The following is a 20,162-nucleotide window of genomic DNA, read 5'->3' on the forward strand; positions in this document are numbered from 1 at the left end:
ACCACAGTCAGAATGGTTAAGATCAAGAAAACAACTGATGGGGCTGGAGAGATGGCTCAGCAGTTAAGAACACTGGTTGTTATTGCAGAAGACCCAGCACCTACATGGCAGCTAACAACTCTCTGTAACTCCAGTTCTAGGGGATCCAATGCTTCTGTCCTCTGCATGCATTATATGACATGGATGCACTTACCCACATGCAGCCAATACATTCATACACATAAAATAAAAATAATAAATAAAATATTAAAATAGATTAAAAAAAGAAAACTAATGCTGGTGAGGATACAGAGAAAGGAAAATCCTTATTCAGTGCTGTAGTAATGATTTTATAAAATGGACAGACTGCACAAATGGCTTTTAATTAACTTCAACAAACTCACTAAACTATGTGCTCTTGTAACCTAAACACCTGACCTTGACTCCTGGGAACCTCAATTTGCTACTCCACCCTAAGATAATGAAGGAGTGTGGGTAGGCTTAAGAATTAACATATCAAAGCAATGAGAGACTGAGTTCAGAGCATCTTCAATGAAAACAATATAGACTGAGAAGGGCCCTTGACCTTGTCTACAAGAGATGTTTAAGGCCTAGGGATGGAAGGACAAGACTGACAAGAAAAGGGTGTATCTAAATTTGCAGTTCCTACAAACTGTAGCTGGAGAAAGGACTTTGAATAAATGCATGGGTGAGCAACACTATCTGAGAAACTACTGGCAACGATGTTTATTGGAAAGGGGAGATTCAGTCTCATTTAAGGGTGAGACTCTTAGTAGGTTGACCAGGCTCCAGTGGATGAACCCACACCAAAGGACATTTGGGGACACAAACTTGATTCTATAGGCCTTAATATTTATATTTTAACTGGGGCAGGGAGAGGGAGGTTAATACAGAGGACAAAGGAAGAAAAAAAGTTAAATAACAGTAAAGATATCTGGAAAAACCATAGGGAAACAAATCATTTCATAAGTTTACTAAAAATACCTGCATGTGTGTGTATAGGGTATTCAACAAAAATCCCAGTGCTAGGCATAGGAAATCTCCCTTCAAGTTGTTGGTCAGGGTAATCAAAGAGACTTTCAAAATAATACAGCGTATTGCCACTGCTCTTGGTTGTCTCCCAGAACTTGAAGGTAAGACCTAATTGCTGAAGATGTCACACACTTTGGACACAGGGCTTGGAGGAATCAAGCTGGAACTGACCTGACAACCTCATCTATGAGGACTAGATCTCACAGTATCACATAGTGCTATACATGCTGCCAAGGGAGAAAAAGTAATCATTAGTCCTACTGAGCTATAAATTCCATGAAATTCCATTCACAGCAATGTATTCCTAATGGTGTAGTAGTGGCACTTTTATCTTAGGGGTAACAGCTGTCTAATTTGATTTAAGGCCCACTAAATAGTAGGGAATTTATGTCTGGTACTACAACCTAGCTAACTACCTGTGGCTGGAGAAATCATAGAGGAGAGTCTACTAGTACCAGTTTCCTAAACCAATATAATTTCTAACTATATTCTAACTACTTATCCTTATATTCACAGATAAGTGTAGTTCTTATCCCTCATCAAAGAAGCTTCTTTTTGCAACAGATGGTGACTATTACAGAGATCCATAACTATTCAGAATGCAGAGAATAAATGACTGTGGGATGCACAGCCCTAATAGTAGATCTACAATGCAACCTCTACACCTAAGGTTTAGAGAACATTGAGGAAGAGGGGGCAAAAAGATTGTAAGAGCTAGAAGATCAGGATGACTGTTACTAGACAGTATCTTCAAGAAGTAATAAAATGGCAGTTTTGTATAGTTTTTTACTCTGACTCTTGCCATTGTAGTATAGTGGTATTTATTTTGTTGCCTCTGTCAATGGACTGTGAGATGAAGGCAGGGGCTTAGAATTTTGTATCTCATTTTGATCTACCTCAATTATCTTTTAAAATAAATGAATGTTGAAATAAAAGAACAAATTAGTAAAATGAAAAAAAGGAAGTTTTTGAGCTGTTGTCAATGAAGAGGCAGCTTACACTGGAGAAAAAGTTTTATTGGGGAGACTATCTTGAGTTGTAAGTATCTTGAAGTCAATTTGAGAGCAGGAAATTTGTGCTTTTACCCTATGACTTTTTATAGTACCTTGCCTGCAGCAGGCTTTAGGAAATATTGCTTATATGAATGAACGAACAAATGAACAGTATCACTCAGCCCCTTCCTAATAGTTTATAATGGAGTGTCTTTTTTAATATGGTTGTTCCTATGATTGATTGTATATTTATGATGTTTCTGAAACTATTGGAATATCAAAAAGCCCCATAAATTTAACTGGCCCAAAATATGAAGTGTCTAGTTTATCTGTTGGAGGAATCACTTTTCCAGTTTCAATGGTCAACTGCCTGGTGATGGAACCACCCCTGGGAAGGCAGGTCCATGTTAAGTTATGCTAAATAGACGGGTGGAATACCTGGTGCGTTAATGAGGTAGCGAATTTTTCCTGCCTTGAACTAGCATACATCTCCCCAGAACTTCCGGACCAGCCACAGTCATGTAGGTCTCTGTAAGCCTGTCCACTTTCCTGAAATCGTCAGGAAAGTGTAATTTCTCAGTTTTCTTCTTTATACCTTTCTTACTAAATATGCTTTCTTTAAGGCTTTTGGCTGCCCCTAGCATCTTGTAGTATTTCTTTACTTTTTCACTATCGCTTCCTTCTCATAGCCATGTGGCTACCAGTCAGCCATGTGTCTGATCTCCATGCAGGCTCTAAACCTGCATTGCTCCATGACTTTCTTTCCTTCTTCCCACCATTCACCTCCTCAAGGCAGCTGCCAAGATTCCCAGCTCGCCTGCCCTGAGGATTTTTCTTTTAAGATTCTAATAAAATTGCAAAAGCCTAAAAAAATAAATAAATAAATAAAAAATAAAAGAAAGAAATAAAGCTATACAGATAGCCAATACACACAGAAGATGCTATGTGTTAATACCACAAATCACCAGGATAATGCAACTCAGAACCACAATCAACACAAACACACACACACACACACACACATCTTTTCTCCCCATTTCAAAGCCCTTAAGCTTTGGGTAATTTTCTAAAGTTTTAAATAACTGAACACATTTCCACATGAAAATGGTTTCATACCATTTATCTACATATACTTACAATGACAAATGACTAAATATCTATTTTTATAGAGCAATACTTGGGAGGTATGCCTAAGCTTCAGTTTTTGTGAGTGCCTCAATACTCAATCTTGACAGTGGATCATATAGCTCACATATTTTACTATAGTTAGGTGCCTCTTTAATATATACAGGATTGGGTGGGTGTGGTGATGCACGCCTTTAATCCCAGCACTTGGAAGCATGGAAGGCAGAGGAAGCAGATGTCTATGAGGACAGTATAGTCTAAATGGCAAGTTCCATGCCTGTTAGGGCTGCATGCTGAAACCCTGACTCAAACACACACACACACACACACACACACACACACACACACACGATAAGTAACTACATGTTTTACTTTTTTCCATTATATTATACAGAACTTTATCTATTTTCATACAGGTAGGCTCTTATTATGTACAAATAAAATGATAACTTGGTCTTTCCAGATCAATGTGCCAGCCACTGTGTAAATATGGGAGTAGGCATGGCAGTTTTGAGACTAACTGCATTATCTCTAGGTGTAGATATACTTCATGAAAAGTCTGTAGAGGACCATCAGTGGAAGGACTCTAAGTTTGTTTTGGAGAAATATTAATTCTATTTGGATATACTGTTTTACATATTATTGGCTCTTGGTAAAGTGTCCACCATGATGATAAACAGTAATCTTTCTCAGGATCTTACCTTATTTGCCACTGATGGTCCACTGTACTCTGTGGAAGATATTAACACTAATACAAACCTCAGTCCAGGCCTCCTTCAGGAGCTGGCAGAAAAGTGGCTGGTCAGGAGACATGCAACCCTTATTCTTTCTGTTCTTGTTAGAGTTAACCTGCTAGGTTCTATGAGAATTATATCCTTTAGAATGACAATACTCATATTGGGGGTTGTTCTTGCTCTGGGAATATGACACAGGCTCACATTTTCCATTCTCTCTCATACAGAGACATTACAGCGGAGACACCATAATGAGGGATTCTTTTTCTATTTTCCAAATTCACAGATTGCTATGAAGCTGCTGAGGACATTTTAATTAAGGCAAAAATACTGGAAGCACCAAGTAGTATTCAGTGAGTAGCTTGTAGTGGGTTCATCCTTGGTTTTATTCAGGATAACTGGACCTGAACCTGTTTTATAAACAGAAAGTAAGAGATTTTTGGTTGCCTCCTTCATGAGACAGCAAACAGTCTTTTTTGATCTCTTTGGTAAAGCAAGCTTGCAGAAAATAGGTGTAAGAAGTGATCTCTCAACCTGTCATCATTGTAGATTACTTTTATTGAATGGCAGCTGCACAAAACACCATGACAGATGAAAGGCAGTTCTACTCCAAACCCCAGAGATGGCCTATCTCAGCTCATCACTCAAATAATATACTAATTATGCCGGCATTGTCTTCATGACAAATATGTGTCCAAGAAACTCAGCACCCACAACAGTAGAGATTTGAACTCTCTTGGGGAGGTCAAGAAAACTTTTGTATCATCTTTTTTTTACATCCACGACAAAGTTGATTCTATTGTTATAGACAGGCCTGATGAGACAGGACAAAGAACAGTCTGCTAGCTCAGTAAGAAACTGCCTGTGAGAAGCAGAAAAGTAACTGAATTACCAAGCCACCAATAAGGGTGCTTTGTGGAATAGCTCCATTAGGGGTAATTTTTAATTAGTGTATAATAATTATACAAAATAAGGGTTTTCACTATGACACTTTCAGACATGTATATATGACACTTTGATTATATTCACACCATTTTACACATTTATTATCACTTCTCTATCTCATTAGTCCCTTTTCTAGGGTATGAGGAGATAATTTGAGAGATAAAAATATAACAGCATCAAGATGGCAGTTATCCTATCCCCCAGACCTTGACAAGTAGAAAGGTAGGTAGCATTGGAGTATGGTGTTTGTTATGGTGTGAATGGGAAATGTCTTCTACAGGTCCAGTTGGTGGCATTACTTTGTAAAGGTGTGGAAGTTTTTAGGACTGACTACAGACAAAATTTGACCAGCTACCTCATCTGCTGCCATCATGCCTCCTCTGTCATAGTGGATTGTATCACTTCTTAAAATGTAAGTCAAAATAAATCCTTCCTCTATTAAAATGTTTATTGTCAAGTTTTAGTCACAGTAACTAGGAAAGTAACTAAAACAATGCCAATTTTCCCCTTCTCTGGCAATTGCTACCAGTCATTAAAGGAGCAGGCAACAGTACTCTGAGATGCATACTGTTCCTTTCAGGGGCCACTGTCTAGTATTTCCATAAAGAAAATTCTCATCCCTATAGTCAATTCCCTTCATTACTATTAAGAGCATGAATGAACCATAATTTAATCTTTTTTTTCTTGTGAGCCATACATTGTATTAGTCAGAATTCTCTAGAATAACAGGAATCAATATATGCATATATATGGAATTATTAAAGGGGATCTATTAGATTGGCTTACACAGTTGGAGGCTGGATAGTACAACTGTGGCCTTGTGTGTACTGGAAAGCTGAAGAACCTGGTAGCTGTTTAGTGGAAGAAGGTAGGAGCTGCAAAACAAGGGGGACCAAAGATGTAGCTCTAGCCCAAGGCTGAAGGCTTGTAAGATCCCTAGAGGGTCAGTTGTGAGAGTCCACATTAAAAGGCTGGAGTCTGGTATACGTGATAAGGGATGAGTGCTGCACTAGTCTATAGGCATAGAGATAAGAACTTAGGGGGGACTTTAATATTATGGCCATTTAGCAGAATAATAGTATATTCTCTCCTAGAGCCTATGACCTAGATAATCATGGGTTTTTGTCCTAGTTAAGATTATAAGGCATGAATTCCATCTGTAGAATGGGCTTTAAATCCAATCAGAAAGTCGTTGGCAATTCCCATAACATGTGTGTCACTACTGAGCCAGTGGGCATATCTTTCTAGGCCAGTTGTTATTGTAATTCATAGCGTTCACAGCTGGGTAAGATTGTTGAATATTTTTCTTCCCTGGTAGCATAAACAGAACCTTTGCCACTAGGAAAGTTAGCCAGGAAGGATAAAGCTTCCAGGGTCTTACACATTTCTCATTCACATACCTTTTTCACATTTGGCCTCTATTGTGCTTGGTTCCTGGTGTTCAATGTAGTAGCATCCCTTAAGTTATTGTTAATATTACCATTGACTAATTTACATCAATTCCACGATAATCCATAAAGATTTAAAATCTGAGCTGTGTGATACTGAAAGAGGAACTAACCATATGAAAAAATGACAGAACAAAGTGGTACCACCCTGCCTCAGTGCTATCATGACTATGAATTACTTGGGAATTTTGTGAAAATGCAGCTTATGTTTCAGTAGGTCTGGGATAGGGCATCACATTTCGGGATTCAAAATAATTTTAAGATATATACAAGAATACATTTTGAGCAACAAGTTTCTAGGTTGACTAGGTCTTGTTATGCTTTTATGTAGGGTCACAATTAAATAAATTTAAGGAGATTAATGTTTAGTTTGTTTAAAAAAATCACCCCAGGCTCGCTGAGATGGCATTAGGTCTTACTAGCCAGAAAGCTGTTTTTATGTCTACAAGAAACCCTTTAAATATTGTGATGTTTTTCTTCTGATTTCATCTTTTCATAAAATAAAAATTTAAAAACATTTATTTGTGTGTGTGTGTGTGTGTGTGTGTGTGTGTGCATGCTCATGCCATGAATGGTGCACACATGTGGAGGTTAGAGAATAACTTGTGGGCGTGGGTTTTCTCCGGGAGTAGGTTCTCTCCTTTTATCACGTGGGTTCTAAGGATGGAACTCAGGTTAGGCTTTGAGGCAAACACCTTTCCCCAATGAGCTATTTTTCTGGTCTTTGATTTCATACTTAGTGGAGACTGAGTTAGTCCACCATGGTCATTCTCTTGTGTGTGCCCATATTTATGTATATATGTGCATATGTAAACAATATTATTTTATGTTAAACAAAGTCCTGGAGCTGATGTACCTGCCATTTTCTTTTCTTCCCTTCAGGAATCTAGAATTTGAGATATGTTTAAGTGAGTCTTCTTTCCATGTCCATGTTTGTCTCTAAGAAGTCTATAAAATTAGAAAAGCTTTGTAATTACTTGCCAAAGTCCTGTTACCTTGTATTTCAGCAAGCTGTTTAAATGTTTGATGACTCTATCATGCATCAGATATACCCCAAGCTTAGCAAAATGCCGTCACGAGTGTATTAGTAACTACTGGCTACCCAACTTATAAAAAGCTCATATTACAAAAATGCACACTCTAGGCAGAATCTGGAAAATGTCAACTTCAAAATAAGTTCTGTCATACTGTTATATTTATTACTACATGGTCAATAAAAAGAAGTACTTGTGAAGTGATTAAAAATAACATACCAGGTAAAATTGGTTGTCCAGCAATTCCCAGTGGAGCCATTCCAAGATTATTCATTGCTGTGGCCCATGCAGTTGGATCAGACATAGGTAGCGTCATTGCCGTGGAATCTACATTCAGAGTTCTACTATTATCAGCTGAAAATAAATGACAGGCCAAATAATTTGTTGTGCTGAGGTTCCAGTATCTAGCTTAGTTGTGACTGTAAACTTTGGCAAATACTTTACAAAAATAGTCAATGGACAAGTGGCAGATGAGTCCTTAATGCCAGTTTTCTTAGAAGGATTGAAACAATACAACTTGAAGTGGCAGGAAGTCATGAAATTTGAAAGCAATTTACCAGATGGTATTTTAGTGTTTTCTTATTTCCTTTCTTCATTCTCTCTGCCCCCACAAATGTACACATCAAAGGAGTTTGCAATAAGAATTTTTTTTATTCTTCTCTGTCTACTAGCATATAATCACTTCAGAGCTTCCACCTAAACTGCTCAGGCATACAAACAAACAAACAAACAAACAAACAAACAAACATCCTAGGGCTTCTGTAGTTGACCAGTAAAATATGAAAATTATACTCCTAATGAAATGTCCTGTCTTTGAAGCAGTACTACTGAAGGGGCTAAGTATACCACCAGCTAATGGAATATTCTGGTAATTAGGGGAAAATAAGTGTAAAAGAAGACAATAGACATGGCTCTTACTCACAAAGACTGTAAAATCTAGTTGAATAGACTGATGGTGACGGTAGTGATCATTACTCTAAGTACTACTATCACTACGGCAGCCTTCCATATGTCAACTAAAGCAGCTGGCATGCACTGTTGTCATTCAGTTTCCAGAACAAGTCTGAGGTAGGGAGGTTTTATATCTCCATTTAACAAATGGGAGGGTTTGAAGGGATACATATATCACCGAAGTCATACAGCATGCACACATTTAAGTCACTATGCTTTACTATCTCCAATAAATTAACTTTATTTATTTATTTGTTTGTTTGTTTATTTATTTGTTTTTTTTTTGCCCTTTTTGAAATAGGGTCTCCCTGTAGCCCCAGCTGTCCTGGAACTTACTATGTAGACCAGGCTGGCCTTGATCTGCTTGCCTCTGTCTCCTACGTGCTGGGATTAAAGGCGTGCACCACCACGCCCAGCCAACTTTGTTTTATTTTTATGTGTATGAGTGTATTGCCTGCATGTATGCAAGCACACCCATGTCATGCAATGCCCATGGAGGTCAGAAGAGGGTGACGGATTCCCTGGAACTGGAGTTACCGATGGCTGTTATCTGCCATGGGGGTGCTGGGATTCGAACCCCAGTCGTCTGCAGGAACAGCTAGTGCTCTTAACTGCTGAGCCATCTTTCCAGCTCCCTACTATCTCCAATTAACTAGGGAGGAACCAATTAAATGCTTTCGAGGTATAAGCCAGATTACTGAAGTTTAAGGAGGAAAGAGATCCTGTGGCCTGAGTTGGTAGGGACTTTGAACAAGGAGGGCAGAGTTCTATAGACTATATTTTGAGTGGTAGGTAGTTATTAGGTAGCAAGGAAAGGGAAAGGACATCCAAAAAGGGATAATTTAAGCAAAGACAATGAAGTGGGTTATATATGCAAGTACATGCGCCTACTGAACAAACTGGGTGAGACATAGTCAATAAGTTATCTGAGCACAAAAGTGTTTTAATCTGGGAATTTTCCTTCTGATTACTGATAGCCTTGGGAAAAAGAAAATCCCCCAGCCTTTCTACTACTTTCCAATATGAACTTCTGCCAATTAGACCCCTGAAGGCAACTCTGTTCTAAGAGTAGTGTGTTAATGTCTATCATGTCCTTCCAACATCAAGGATGATTGTTGGCTGGGTTATTTATACTTATGCTATTTTAGTCTGGCAAAAACAAGCAAATGTGAAAAGACATTAGTTCTGAAATATTAGCTTTTTGTCATTCTTGTGCTGTCTTTGCCTTTTCTCTAAACACACACACACACACACGCACACACGGGGGGGGCGGATCCTAAGTGCTCTTCACTATACTCAAAAGCTGGTGATTGTTTCATTTGTAGGCACTATAGTCCTCCCACCAACTTTCAGTGCTCATTCTCCCTCTAAAGGCTAAAAATAGCTTCTATGTAAATATTAGTAAGCAAACAAAACTATGTTATCAAATATTCTTTGGGTTCAGAGTTTACATAGGCAATAATTAGGTCCAGTTGGATTTCCAGTCCCTGGTTAGCAAGTGTTTAGGGGATCATAAAGTAAGAAAAAAATTTTAGATATTACCAATTATTTTGCAACCTGATTTTCTCTGGAGGCTGGAGAATGACTCCCAGAGGAAACAGGTAGCCTCAGAAGGACTAGGCTCTAAAGCAAAACACTTCCTTTTCCTCAGCATGGTTATATATTCAAAACCCATGAACTCTTCTAAACATGGGATTTTTGAAATCAAAAAAAGAAAATTTACAACATATCATTCTCTCCAAACTCTGGATGAACTTGAGGTCAGGGGATGGAAGGAAAATGATCTAAATTGTCAGTTTTTTTCTCATTTTCAAAATGTCTGTTAATTCAAAGTGCCTGCTAAAATGTTAGTAAGTACAGTTCCTGCTAACCCGTGTTTATAAGCACAGATGTGGACTGTAACTAACAGCCACAATAAAAGTTTTTCTTACATTCCCAAGTTCTGTTTTTAAATATTTTAAATGTTCTTCTCATCTCCCTGGCCCCCTGCAACACCCATCTCCACCTATCAACGTCTACTAATTTTTCAAGGGCCATCTCAAATTCTACCTTCCCTGTGAAGCTACCTCACTGGATTATTTCTTTCTATATGCTCCATCACATTTTATCTTGCATATGATTTTTATGTTTGCTTATTGTCTGACTTCTTCCTCTCAAACTGCAAACTGCAGTTTTTGAGTCTTGCTTATTATACAGCAAAGTTCTATGCTAATGACCAAGAGTACAGAGATGAATGAAATTTGTTTACTGCTGTGGAAAAAACTTACAATATGGTGAGAAGCACAGGCATATAAACAACCAAATATCAATTATTGTGATAAATACCACAATAAAAGAAAACTATGAGTAAAGTGCTATGGGAGTACAGAAGCATAAGCAAAGCCCCAGGAATGGGGTTAGGTATGTGTTTGGGGTTGGGAATGGTGAAGGAGATGAGAACTTCTAGGGCAGCCTGCACTGGAAAAGAATCATTCCAAATAAGTCCTTAGGGAGGACTGTACTTTCTTCCAGATAACAAATACATGACATAACAGTACAATTCAAGACTCAGCAAAGGCAAGAACAGAACAAACCCAGGCCTAGGAAATGAGAAGAAATAACAAAAATCAAAGCAGAAATTAATGAAATAGAAACAAAGAAAACAATACAAAGAAACAATGAATCTAAGAGCCAATTCTTTGAAAACATAAACAAGATAGACTCCCAGCTCAGCTAACCAATCAAAAGAGCAAATCCAAATCAACAAACTCAGAGATGAAAGGGGAAACATCACAACAGACACCAAAAAGATCCAGATCGTTATAAGGGAATACTTTAGAAACTTATACTCAAATTTAACAAATTTGAAAACCTAAAAGATATTAATGGATATCTAAAATCATGGACACCACCAGAGCTAAACCAAGAAGAGATCAACAGCTTTAACAGACCCATAACAAATAAGGACATTTAAACAGTAATACAAAACCTCCCAACTAAAAAAAGCCCAAGCCCAGATGGATTCACAGCAGAATTCTACCATTCAAAGAAGATCTACAACCATTACTTCTTAAATTACTCAAAAAAAGGAAACAGAGGGAGACCTCCCAAACTCCTTCTATGAAGCCAGCATCACTCTAATACCAAAACCATAAAAAGGCACAACAAAAAAAGAAAAATATAGACCCATATTCTTAATGAACATAGATGCAAAGATACTCAACAAAACACTCAAAAACCACATACAGACACACATCAAAAAGATCATCCACCATGAGCAACTAAAAATTCAGTTTGATCTTATTGCCTATAATCACATTCCCATATATAGGCATATTCATTTATATAAGCAAGATTATAAAAGCTTTCTTTCAAAGACAAATTCCATGTTACTCTTTGTTTCCCAGCAGTCTGGACTTATGGCTTATGAAAAAAATATGCTATGTTAAATATTATATATCTATAAATTTTTAATTGAATTTTTGTGTATTTCATACAGAACATCTTAAGCATCTTTACATCCCCTTCCCCACTGGCACCTTCCCATAACAATCCCCCTCCCCGTTGGAATTCATACATTCTTTTTTTTGTGTGTTAAAGCCTATTGTGTCAAGTTTACTAAGTGGTAGAAAAGTTAAATCCTAGCCTAATTCACTTTACAGATTATATATGTACATCTAGTAATTGCTTTAAGTATCTTATCAAACTAGTCCCACCTTACAGAGGAAGATGACACTCATTTCTCTAGGATCCAAACAATTACTAGGAGTAGCCAACAGGGCTGAGTAGATGACTCAGCAGGTTAGAGCACTTGCTGCCTGTCATGAAGACAAAATTCAGACCCCAGGACCCATGTACATAGCAAGTGAGTGTCCCATGCATGCCTATAACTGCAGCTCTGAAATGGTTGGAGATGACAGGACTTCTGGGGCTTCCTGGATTACAGCTTAGTCAAGAAAACACAAGCCCCAGGTTCAGGGACTTTACATCAAAAGAATAGGCACAGAATGCTAGTGGAGGACACATGATGCTCTCTTCTGGCCTCTGTGCATGAGAGCAGGCATGCACTCCTGCAGACACACCTGTACATGTCACACACACACACACACACACACACACTATATATATATATATATATATATATATATATACCTTTTTTAAAAAGAAAAAGAACACTCAGAAGGCAAATGCTAGTGGTACCAAATGTAGTTCAAGATAACTTCTCTGAGTACTCCAACTTTGCTGTGTGACAACTCCTTAACAGGTCAGAAGTTGTAGTTAGTTTTCCCTAAGTGTCTAGAAGGTACCTGGAGTAAGATGACACTTAGGGATAAGAGTGCACTAGCACCAAAAGAATAAGCCGGGCACGGTGGCGCATGCCTTTAATCCCAGCACTTGGGAAGCAGAGGCAGGCAGATCTCTGTGAGTTCAAGGCCAGTTTGGTCTACATAGTGAGTTCCAGGCCAGCTGGGGCTACAGGGAGACCCTGTCTCAAAAAGACCCCCAAAAATGCATTAGCACCAAAAGAACAGAAGAGTTTAAATTGATCACCCACTTTAACTTGATGTCACTCTGTAGCTACCAAATCAGTGCCATTTGCTTATTTTTGTATTATTTACTAATCACTTATGGTGTCATGGTGGTGTACATCTTTAATCCCAGCACTTAAGAAGTGGAAGCAAGAGGATCAGATGTTCAAGGTCATCCTTAGCCTCATAGACAGTTTGAGGCAAGAGTTCAAACTTTGAAGGCAAGAGGAAAGTTCTCTATATGAGAACTTATCTCAAAAAATTTACAAATGAATAAAATAATTATATTTTATAACCTGTTTCATCATAAAAATGGGAAACCACAAAATTTAAAAATTAGGAAAATTACAATATCTAATACATATGTTGGTAAGGACCAGATTAGGTGGTGCAGGTGAAAAATTTAGCACAGTTTTTACTTCATATTGAGAACTCAATGAATTATAATAGCATGGCAATAGTTATGATGAGGATGGTAAAGCAGTCCTAGCTCTCACCTGAAGGTCTCAATATGTGATGGCTAATTCTGGGTGTCAACTTGACTGGATCTGGGATTAACTGAAATGAGAGAGATCTTGATTGGATCGTCTGAAGATGGAAGACACACCCTAAATGTGGGTGTTACCTTCTGGTGGCAGCCCATTAGAGGAGAACGCCTGGCTTCTTGCTGCTTGCTGGTGAGTTCATCTTGCTGCTGTAGACTGAAGACTAGCTGATCTTTTGGAATTTGTCAGACCTTCAGTGCCAGATTGGGACTACTGAGACATCCAGCCTCGTGGACTGAGCGACTACGGATTCTCAGCCTCTCCAGTGTGTTGCAGGCACTGTTGGACTACTCGGACTCTATCCTGTGAGCTAAGCTAATAAATCTCTATACATATATATTCATTCTACTAGTTCTGTTTCTTTGGAGAACCCTGACTAATACACAAGGTGTACTAAGAGACACCTTGTATGTACACTAAATAATAGAATGTATTATATGGATAATGAAACTAGGCATAATGTACAATTTGTTAAGCCAAAGCTATATAGATAATTATTAGTAGAGCAGTGTGGTGGTTTGAATGAAAATGTCTCCCATAGGGTCCAAGTATTTGGCCATTTTGTCCCCAGATGATGGTGCTGTTTTGGGAGGTCTTAGAAGGTGTGCCTATCCTGGAGGAAGCACGTCACTGGGGGTAGGCTTAGAGAGTTCTTAAGCCTTGCCAGATCTCCAGTTACTCTCTTGTTTTCTGTGCCTGCTGGAATATGTAGAGCTTAGCTTTTGCTCCTCTTCCAGCCACCTCTGCTGCCATGCCTCCCCACCAGAATGGACTGTAATTCCCCTGGAACCGTAAGCTCAAATTAACTCTTCCTCTATAAATTGCTTTGATCAGTGTTTCTATCACAGGAACAGAAAAGTGACTAATACAAGCAGCATTCAAACCCAGGAAGCTCTGATGCCAATGTTAATAGTCATACCCGTCACAACACACTATTTTCCAAAAAGGTCTTTTATTTTTGTGTGTGTGTTCCCTTAGTCCACTGAACACACTGCTGTCATAGCACTTACTATTTTTATCCCACTTTCCATGTCTCGTGTTCCCTGAAGAACCCAGAGTCTTGTATTCCTCCTTGTTAATCCTAGTGCCTCATTCTCACGTCTGACATAGAGTAGATGTTCAATAAACTATTTGCAACAAATAAATGATGGAACATATGAGTGCATACAAGGGTTCTGAACAGATATTCATTTCCCCAGAAGCAATATCAAATTATTGACAACAAGATACTACTTGGTTGTTTTATTAAGATAATAACTCTGTTGGGGTGTTTCTTTTCAGGGTTAAATGTCAAAAGAAGATTTAAAATGGAGAGAGCAAGAAAAATAATAGTGTGAAGTATTGTAATCCTAATGTCGGTAATATAAGAAAATTAGGATTACAAATATATAAACTGAAAAAGATAAAGCAGGCAATGGGGAGGTAATTTACATTACAGAGAAATTCTTTATATGTAAGAAGGGAATGAATAGAATTTTTAATAATTTAAGGTAATTACATTTACTAAATAAATGTACATGTAGCAGGCATCATTGCAAGTTCCTTAAGGGCAGCACTCATAAACTGCACTAACTTTTGTTTCTTCTACCCATAAACGTACTTTATTTCTTTATTTTTTGGTCTTTTTTGAGATAGGGTCTCCCTGTAGCCCCAGCTGGCCTGGAATTCACTTTGTAGACCAGGCTGGCCTCGAACTCACAGAGATCCACCTGCCTCTGCCTCCGGAGTCCTGGGATTAAAGGCTTTTACCACCATGCCCAGCTATAAACGTGTTTTAAGTAAGAGACTTCTGTAAATGTACAAAGTGGGGCTTACCTAAATTGCCTGTTTCATAGCCCCACAGTTATCTAAGATCCCTTTACAGTGTGTGATCCTGGACTGCAGACTTAGCTCTCTAGTCATTTCTGCAGAAGGAAGATAGTCCAAAGCTGAATGAGATATCAGGTCTCTGGACCATATCAGGACTTAAAAAATGGTGAATAATGGTGTTAATGACAGAAATCATCATAAGACAAACACTGGCATTATTGTTACTAAGTGCAGGCATTGTTCTAGGCCCTTTATGTACATTAACTTAAAACCCACAGCAACTATATGAAATAATTCATTCTCATTATCCTTATTTTCTTGATAAAGAAAGAGGAAGAGTGGAACACAGACACAAACCTATAATCTGGCTGCACGATTTGTGCTGTTACCTATTATGTTATACTAAATCAGGGAGTCAAAAATGGTTATATAACATTTGAGCTGGGACACATCTGGAGCTTTTTACTATACATACAGGGGCATTTCCCATGTCCTCTAGTGAAGTGGTTCTCATTTGGAGCTAAGTTTGTCCCTTAGGAGAATTTGGCAATGTCTGGAGACACTTTTCTTTGTCCTATCTGGGGTCAGAAAATCGCTACTGAGATCTGTTTAGTGCCCAGGACAGCTTTTTACAATAAGGAACTGTCTGGACCTAAATGTCTACAGTGCTGAATTTGAGACACCTTTCTGTACTGCAACAATTTTGTGTGTCTGTTTTAAAATCTATCTGCTGGGCGTGGTGGCACACGCCTTTAATCCCAGCACTTGGGAGGCAGAGGTAGGTGGATCTCTGTGAGTTCAAGGCTAGCCTGGTCTACATAGTGAGTTCCAGGACAGCTGGGGCTACAAGGAGACCCTGCTTCAAAAAGACAAAAAAACTCAATCAATCAATCAATCAATCAATCAATCAATCAATCAATAAATCAATCTATCTATCCCTATCTATCTATCTATCTATCTATCTATCTATCATCTATCTATCATCATCATCAATCATTTCTCTGTGTGTGGGTATGTGTGAATGCATGTGCATGCCACCTCACAACTGTGAAGGCCAGAGTACAACTTTTGAGGGTTGGTTCTTGCCTTCTGCCTTGTTGAGGCAAGATCTCTTTTGTTTCTGTTGTGTTGCACACTCCAGGCTAGCTGGCCCATGAGCTTTTGGGCTATTCACCTTTCTCTGCCTCCTATCTGACATTAGGCACAGTGGCACAAATTACAGATGTGTGTCAGCACATTTGACTTTTTTGTGTGGGTTTCAGGTATAGAACTTGGAACTGAGATATATCCTGGATCAATTGTGTGTGTTCTTTTTTTCTACTGTTATTTGCTTTTTTTTTTTTTTTTTTGGACAGGGTCTCCCTAGTCCCAGCCCACCTGGAACTCACTATGTGGACCAGACTGCCCTTGATCACAGAGAGATCTGCCTGCCTCTGCCTCCCAAGGGCTGGGATTAAAGGCACAAGGTACCATGCCCTGATTGTTGTTTGCTTTTGAGACAGTCCTGGCTAGCCTGGGCCTTGGTATGTAGACCAAGATGGCCTCGAAATCACAGAGATCCATCTCTCATGCTTCCTTAGTGTTTGGATTAAAAGCATGTGCCATCACGTCAGGCAGTTTTGTGTGTTCTTAATGAAGAGTGGCTCAGATTCCTGGTTTCTTTATAACCCCCTCCTATCCACGTCTTGCACAGCCAATTCCATGCCCACACTTTGTGTCCTAATTTCTTATGCTACTGTGCAGTACTAAGAGTAATATGTTTGTGCTCCCTCAAGGAACCTATCAACAGTTTGGGTCATTTGTTATATGTTTCACACCCAAGAAATCATTCTTGTAGTAGGGAGAAAGGTACTATGGAAGGCTGACTGGCTGCTGTTTAGAGAAGGGCACTGGAAACAGCATAGAACATCACTGTGATGAAAGGCAGCTAGAAGAATTTTTTAAATTCTTGCATAGAACACCAAAGAAACTTCCATTTTTGGGAACATCACATAGAATCTCACACACAATAGGCACTCAAAAATATTTGCTTTGAAAGATTATGGTATAAGAACAGGATTGGGTGTACCAGCACTGAATAACATTGTGTGTTCTATTCTGTGGCTAAGGGAAAGGAAACAGCAGGATAAATCATGTTTTGGGTCTGCATTAAGACTAAGGCTCAAGGTTTTATCTTCTGCTTGGTATTTATTCCTCTTGAAGCAATGTATTGTGCACCACAAATGTTATTTTGAATCCTTGTCCATTTTCCTTGAAAATTAACAATCCATCATTGTTTGTGAACAATGCACTGTAGCCCAAGTACCCACTCTATTTCAGACTACAACAGCAATGACGCAACAACTTGCATCACAGTTGTCCAGGCTGAAAGAACTGGCAACGGCTTTTATAAGACAAGCCTCTCAGACAGCTGAGACAGATGAAGCTATTAAACAAGCAGGGCCTTTACTTTCTTTCGAGTATTATCTAGGATAGACCAAGGAGACATTCAGGGGAATTAAGATGTCACAACTTATTCTTTCTGTGAAGGGAAGGAGATGGGGTAAAGAAGAAGGGAGGGAAGGGGGAAGGGGAAAGAAGAGGAAGGGAAGAGAGGGAAAGGTCTTAATGATCATACACAGAGTAAGTAATCATTCTCACATGGACTGTGGGTATGGCACGAAGGGGTAGGAGATAGTAGCTTATTCTTGAAGACATAAAGGTGAGAACATTAGGGTAGAGGGTGTTTCCACAAACTAAATGCCAACCTGGCTGATCCACTGTTCTAGAGCATAACCTGGTCCTAGAGACAGTATTGGAGCATTTATAAGAACATTTCAGTTTTTTAATTAGATCAACATGAATGACACAAGACCATTTCAGTCAAATATTCCAGCGTGAATGGGCGAGGACCTCATGAAGCCCCACCCACAGCTGAGGAACTATTGGCAGTTGATGAGTGCTCATGGGAAGGGAGAGTCAGAGGGAGAGTTTTCAGGGATGCAGCTCCTGGTAAGTTGCCCATGTGCCAGTGGATGGTCCTATACCCATGCACATTATGCCAGCATTACTTGGACTCAGTTGGTTAAGAAAAAGAGGGTACATGTGGTTGGGAGGGAGAAGTGGTGAGGGACATGGGAGGAGTTGGAGGGAAGAAAAAGGAGTGATGGATCTGATCTAAACACATTGTATACTTGTATGAAATTCTCAAACAATAAATAAGAGTATGTTAAAAGAATCTAGTGATTCAACAGAGTCCTTCTGGTAATAGTTACAGTGAGAGTAGGGTGGTGGTACAGCAAGGAAGAAGACTACAGGTTTTGACTCATATCTGTCCAGGAATTTATAGCATACAGCCTAGAATTATGAAGGCAATAAGATATAGTGGAAGGAGTACAGACCTTGGAGTCAGATAGCTATAAACATCTAATCTTAGTTTTAATAGTTGCCACTTGTGTCACTTGACAGTTCAACAACACTTGTAACCAGTTTATTAATCTATGCCTGAGGATGATATTTATCTCTTAGGTACAAAGACAATGGTAATGATTCTGTCTTTTGTCTCTCCCCCCTTTTCATGTGTGTTTGTATGGTATACATGTCTATGTGAATGCATGGTTTGCATGTACATGAGTTCAAAAGTGTGTGGATGTGCACAAAAATGTGTGTATAAGGAGGCCTGAGATTGATGTCAAGAATTATGCTTTATGAGTCTTCTACCTCTTTCATACTCTGATTTTGAAATATACATCTTGATATTACTGTTGGGATCCCATATGTTGTAGATATTGATTTTCAACTAGAAGTCTTAATAGTTAACAAATCAACTAAATGCACTTCAGGTAATGAGTATACTCATCAAGTTAATGGTGTAGCTGTTGGTGGCTTATGGGTAGGGTAAGATAGAAATGGAAAAGTAGAAGCATAAACTGATTAAGTTCTCTAAGCTGTGTGGGCTACCATTTCTAAGCTAGGCTGCATAAGAGGTTAGTTGGAAACCTACCACTACACTGTTGGAAGTATGGCAAGCTCTCTTGAAGAAAAAAAGAAAACAGTTCTGGGGTTAATCCACAAGCTGTTGTGCTTTACCCCTGCTGCTCAAAAGCTTTCCAACATGTTCCAATTTACTTCCTTGCCATAAGAAATAGAGTATAACAAAGATAAACATAGAATGATCTAGATCTGGAATTAAGAGGGCAAGTCTGAACTCTGCTCTGCCATGTACTTGCTATGCATCAATCACACCTGTGTTTGTGACAGTGCCTTCCAACCATGTAATTCTGTTCACCTAGGGTGTGGGCTAAATAGGCACATTTCTAGGGTCTACTGCTGAGATTTTCATCTGGGTGTTGCTCAAGAATCTGCCTCATGATCAAACAGCGTAAGTAACTCATATGCCCATTACAAATCTGAGAGACAGAGCTTCAATTTCCTCATCTAAAAGGGAGGGGGATTATATCATCCCCTTCACAGGGCTGTGCTGAAAATACCATGGGTGGTAAATATGTGTTAGCCATACCTGAATCTTTGGGGAAATTGTTGAAGCACATAAGCATACATTTTGAGTATTAATTTAACAAGCTTGTTAATTGCACATGCTATATGATGACACCACAGTGAAAAGCCCATGTTTCTCTGCCCTTTCAGGGGCTCACAGACTGGTAAGAGGCAGGTATGAAAGCTAAATCTATTTTATGATTTGATAGTAACTAAATAAGGATATGAAGGGGAGGCAGTTACTCTGCTAGGCAGTGTGGTGAAAGAGGGAGAGAAACATGGAGGAACTGATGTTAATCTGGAAGAAGTGACTTTAACCTGAATTTTGAAAGATATGACAATTGCCATGGCACTATGGGTATCTTAAAAGGTGTAGCTAAAGGCTGTATTTGTGTTAAGTCTAAAACCTAGAATAGAGTTTTTTTCTTATTATTTGGAATGTCATGTTTGGGTGGAGATTTTTTTTTAATCAATTTCCTTATTATGCTTCTTTCCCAGAATTAGAATGCTAAACATTGGAGTTATTTTGTATTCTTCGGTTGGTTGGGCAGTGAGAAGACAGG

At 38.8% G+C, this 20,162-nt stretch overlaps 1 protein-coding gene across 8 annotated transcripts in view; it reads right to left on the reverse strand.

Annotated features, from left to right (window-relative positions):
* The window catches only part of Enox2 (ecto-NOX disulfide-thiol exchanger 2), a 395,106-nt gene that overhangs the window by 127,885 nt on the left and 247,059 nt on the right, over positions 1 to 20,162 (reverse strand). For 6 of the 8 annotated variants that reach the window (XM_029560435.1, XM_029560431.1, XM_029560434.1 and 3 more), the window contains one exon: positions 7,530 to 7,664. The exons of the other annotated variants lie outside the window; for them this stretch is intronic. In XM_029560435.1, coding sequence (XP_029416295.1) covers positions 7,530 to 7,626 — 97 coding nt within the window. In that variant the 5' untranslated portion in view covers positions 7,627 to 7,664. The remainder of the gene's footprint in view (positions 1 to 7,529; positions 7,665 to 20,162) is intronic. 8 annotated transcript variants of the gene reach the window in all.

This window comes from Nannospalax galili, unplaced genomic scaffold, assembly GCF_000622305.1.
Source record: "Nannospalax galili isolate Female #2095 unplaced genomic scaffold, S.galili_v1.0 scaffold371, whole genome shotgun sequence".
NCBI lineage: Eukaryota > Metazoa > Chordata > Mammalia > Rodentia > Spalacidae > Nannospalax > Nannospalax galili.